Source organism: Macrobrachium nipponense, chromosome 23 (genome assembly GCF_015104395.2).
Source record: "Macrobrachium nipponense isolate FS-2020 chromosome 23, ASM1510439v2, whole genome shotgun sequence".
Lineage (NCBI taxonomy): Eukaryota > Metazoa > Arthropoda > Malacostraca > Decapoda > Palaemonidae > Macrobrachium > Macrobrachium nipponense.
Window position 1 is genome coordinate 18,704,784 of NC_061090.1, and position 5,041 is coordinate 18,709,824.

Below are 5,041 nucleotides of genomic sequence, written 5' to 3' on the forward strand. Positions count from 1 at the left end.
TAAGATGTTTATGAAGGACCTCAAAATAAATGAACAACTAATAAATTAGTCCCACATGTATATAGTTATTATTTCTCTCTCTCTCTCTCTCTCTCTCTCTCTCTCTCTGGTTCGATATTCTCTCTCCCTCTTTCTCTTGCTCGATATATATATATTTATATTTTCTTTCGTTTTTTCATTAATAATAATTTTTGTTGGGAAAATTTGTGTAAAAATTCATGATATTAAATTGTATATGCTCCCGTGTTGTTTTCAAAATGTACTGTTTTTCTGGAAGAATCACTTGTTTACTGCGGGTATCCTTCAAGGTGTGGCTAGCCTATGGCGACTCCTCCTTTCTGTAGAGTGAAAATCGCCCTAATGGCTAATCGGGTAGTGTCAGTTTGTATATTAAGCCTTCTTTTGACTATGGTGTTCTTTGTAAAATCAGTTTGCCTCAGTAAAGGGTCCAAATAGGACCGCAAGTACTCGGCTATCTCGCTTTTCATTTTTTCCTTCGTGGCAAAAAACCTATATATATATATATATATATATATATATATATATATATATATATATATATATATATTACCTTAGACACCGCCATACTGCTGATCTATCGATTATTTATGTTAGGCAATTCTGGGTAATGTCACTATTTGGAAAGCCATTAAAACTAACAACAGGCCTAGCGAGTTTAATTTGGGTAGTAAGGGGTCACCTTGGTGTTATTCGTGGCAATAACAGTAAGATATAAATTGCATTTTAGGACATTTTTCATATCGCGTTGGTTTATGACACCGATGCATCATTTTAGTGAAGTGGTGAGAAAATTGTTGATCCCACACCAACTTCAACACTTAACTAACGGACTGACTGACTCACTTGCAGAAAACGCAAGACAATGCTCATCAGGTTCGTGATCTACTGCTTCCTGCTGTCTTCAAGGCGTCTTGTTGTTGAAGCATCACCTGGTGGAGCGTATGCAAAGGTGAATTGTGAATTCATTTTGTTTCCTGTGTGCGTGAGCTCATCCTCTTGTCTGCCTAATTGACAAGCCTTGCTCGACGAACTCTGTTTGATGTGATGTCAGAAGTGGAGAAACAGTGGATAAGGTTCTGACTTTTCCTGCTTCTGACGTCACATCGAACAAAGTTCGTCAAACAAAGCTCGACTGTGTGAACGGGGCTTAACTTGAACGTAACCATATTTAAGTATCTCTTTGAGAAAGCCAGCTACGTTTGTTGTTATTTGATTTGCCATATTTTTCACATTTCATCAGATGAATACTGTAATCTTTATCATAATACTACGCTTATCAATATTGTTTTCATAGGCAAGAGCATTACCAATGCTGCTTTCATGACAAAGAATTGTCCTCACAGGTCATCAGCAGCTTCCCATCTGGCATGAGCAACTGTCTTCTGCAAACCATCTCGGTTTATTCTGCCCTCGACAAGGATGTAAGATGCGCCAATTTTTGCCTACGGAACGCTAACTGCCGTCTGTTTTGTATCAAAGGTGTGTCAGATTAATTTCTAGTATTGTTTTTATGTGAAGACATTCACCTCTCTGATAACTTGTTTAGCTTTAGTGGCTTATTGTCATGCTTCATAAGAATATTTTCTCATGTTGAATAATAACAGTCGAGTCTGTTTCGGTCATTTCTTGACTTATAAGCTCTGTGAAAACGTATGTTTGTGTAAACTTTAAGACTGCAATCTCATATTAAGAATTAAAGTTAGAGTAGAAATGTTTCTATTATTCGTTGGCACCATGACTTTTTGCAGTAGTTCTTGCTTTATTACATATACTGCTTCCCACTTTTGAATAGCAATATAAAGATTTTATTTGTTGTTCGTTATTTATTGGGTATTGTATCAGCGTTATTACTTGCTTATTTTTGTTGTCTTTGAAAGTGTCTGTGACACACAAACAGTTTTCTAGCTCCATTTCTTCCGGTTATCATTAACAGGATGAACTGCTAAAATCTTTACAAAGTTTATGTCACCCTGTCCAGTATTAATACCAAAATGTCGTGCTCCTAGGTTGAATAGAGAACAAAGACATGAACAATGAACACATTCTTTGCGAAGACCAATGAGACAAACTTTGCTATAACAGCGCAGGTGCTCCAAAAATAATGTAATGATTGCCTTTGTTATTCCAGTATTATTTCATTATTAGTACCTAACATGTTCCAGAACTAACCTTACGTTTCCGATTTTATCTCATCGTAGGCGATGAGTGTACCCTCTTCAAGACTTTTGTGAGCGCCGAATACAATGGTACTGACCAAGATTCCTTTGGCTTTACCTCATGTTACACGTCGTGGTTCTATTCTAAGAACCTGGCACCTCGAGCAATGGTTACGATGATGACGACTTTTTCCGTGAATCACGCTGAATACCAGGCCACCAATGGATATTTCTGCTATGCATACGATTCCTGCAGTGTCACTCTTGTCAAGGATTATCCCTGGTGGAAGGCCGATCTCCAGAAAACCTATTTCGTCTCAGCCCTCATCGTGAAACCAAGAGACGACAACGTGGACTTCAAAGACGTCGAGATACGATTTGGGAATTCGCCTACGATCAGCCAGAACCCAATATTTAGCACCCACACAGGAGCGACACCTCCTGCCGGCACCGTCCTCAGTTTTGAGCCTCCGAATCCCATGGAAGGAAGGTACCTCTCCTTCCAGTCAACTACAACAACTGTCGCTATTTCCATATGCGAGGTGCAGATCATTGAGGCTTAACAGGTACAATAAAAAAAGAGCTTTTATAAAGGCAAGGTGGCAGAAGCCGAACATGGGCAACAAAACTCGTGTTTTTTTTTATCACACTAATCGTGAAAACCGAACAGGTGCACTGACGACAAAGGGTAAACAGGTGACAAAACAGATGTTGTATTTGATGATACGAGAATCATTGGCCTCATGCATAATATGAGACTTGCCCTTACTGTCTTTCTTTCTATATCTTCAGTTTTTCACATTTTTATATGGGGTCGCTGTTTATTAGTCTTCTCCATCTTCTGCGATCATGCACCAATACCTCACTCACGTTCCTCTCCCGCATGTCCCTGTTCACTGTCTCTCCATCTCATTTTTGGTCCACCTCTCCTCCTTGTTCCGGGTACTTCCATGTTCATGGTTCTTTTACATACAGAATCCTCCTCTCCTCTCATGACGTTCCCAAACCATTGCAATCGTCTGTGTTAGATACTTCTGTAACTTTCACCGTCCCACTGATGAAGTCATTCCTTATCCAGTCTCTCCCTGAATCTGGATTAGACTAAACATTGTTCTGGCATTGGGTTTTTACAGTCGGATGCCCTTCCTGTCACTAACGCTCTCTATTTACCCGGGCTTGGGACCTGAACCAAGTTGGGCTGGCTTGGACCCCTGTGGCTAGATGCCCTACTACGGTATCTGTTAATAAGGATCCATTTTCTGTTTCATTTTATTGTTGTCATATTTTTCTCTTGTAATGAATATAACTGAGGAAAGTGAGAGCGCTTTAATCCACAAGAAAGATGTTAATCATCAATAAACGTTTATGAAAAGTTAATATTTTTCTCTTTTGTAATTATTCTGGTTACAGGTAAAATTTCTGGTTTCCTTTCAGCCAAATTTTCTGGTATTTCTGTAGGTTCACTGGGTTCCTGTGTCGTTTGATAGTTCCCACTCAGTTTTCTGGTTTTCCACTGATTTTTTGTTTGTTCTATATGGCTCTCAGTAGTTTGATTAATTACGAAAAAGCTTTCTTGTATTGCCATACAATAATAAATTGAAAGATATTCCTGGTTTTCTTTTCATAATTTCACTGTTAATGTATGATCTAAAAACAGCATTGCAGTAGAAATGCTGTTACGAAGAACGACCCCGACCGTCCAAAAGTTCTTGCTTATGGAATCCATTTCAGTTATAGATTAATTTCTCCTGTGTCGGTCGAACTGGAAAATTACAGGAAGAGAAAATTGAAAAGTAATAAACATTTGAAAAAACAATCATACCGTTAATTGGACTGACGCGGAAAGGTTCGACTGCACTAGAAGCATGTTAGAACGTAGCACTAAAGAGTATATTTTTTTCTCCCTCCAAGGATCCGATAGGAGCTGAGGAATATAAGACAGCAAAATGGTTTACTAGAGAATTTTCGTTCAGAGAATGTTGCAGTTTCTAGGTCAGCAGTCTGATGAAGAATAGGATTTATGAATCATACACACTCTGGCTGTGTAGAACGCTTCTCTAACTTCTGTTTAAAGCAGCTATATCTTCGTTTGCTTTTCACGCTTGTTTATATGGATTATTGGCAGTGGATTGAAAACCCAACAAAACACTGTGCCATTCATCTCTATATTCATTAACTGTATCACTCTCTCTAGATAATTAGACCCTTCCTTCGAGATACATAAACAACCCCACCAACGCTAAATTTCTAGGTCTTTCTCTTTTTTTTCTTCACCCCTTAACATTTCCGATCTACGCAAATATCACCGATCTGTTGTCTTCCTAAATTAAAAACAACTGCTACTCTATCTATATAAAGCAGGGTAGTTGCACCGACATTCATAACTCGGAGTAATTACATTTTTGATTGGCTGCACTTCCGATTAGCCTTCACTAGGTCGACCACTTCACGATTTACGGACCACTAGTAATCTTGAAAGCAGTTTGCGAGTTAAGACCAAGAAAAGAAAAAAAAAAAAACCAAGGTTTTCGTCCTGTTAATTCCAGTTCACGAAAGACTAACGAGATTTGCGGGTGTGTTACGTGCTGGGCCTCAGGTCCTCGTATAGTAGGTCGTATCTGGCAATTAATGTCAGTCTGGGATCTACAGAGGAAGGACGCGTTGAGAAGAAGCTCTCTCGAGAAAGACTTTTCCAAGGGAGCGCCCCTGGTTTTAGTGGCCATGTGGTCCTCCAGGTAGGAATCCAAGAGTTTTTATTTTTTAATATTGTCGGAGAGTGACGGGACGGGTAGACGTCTTTCGACTTTATCGAATAGATGATTCATAAAGTCGCATTTCACAATATTATCAATGATATTTTTCGG

The 5,041-nt window shown here is 38.9% G+C and overlaps 1 protein-coding gene across 1 annotated transcript; it reads left to right on the forward strand.

Moving 5' to 3' along the window:
- The first annotated feature begins 2,356 nt into the window (after positions 1 to 2,356).
- Positions 2,357 to 2,740, forward strand: LOC135197222 (uncharacterized). The gene has a single exon (XM_064224282.1). The coding sequence runs from the start codon at positions 2,357 to 2,359 to the stop codon at positions 2,738 to 2,740; it is 384 nt and encodes a 127-aa protein (XP_064080352.1).
- The last annotated feature ends 2,301 nt before the right edge of the window (positions 2,741 to 5,041 follow it).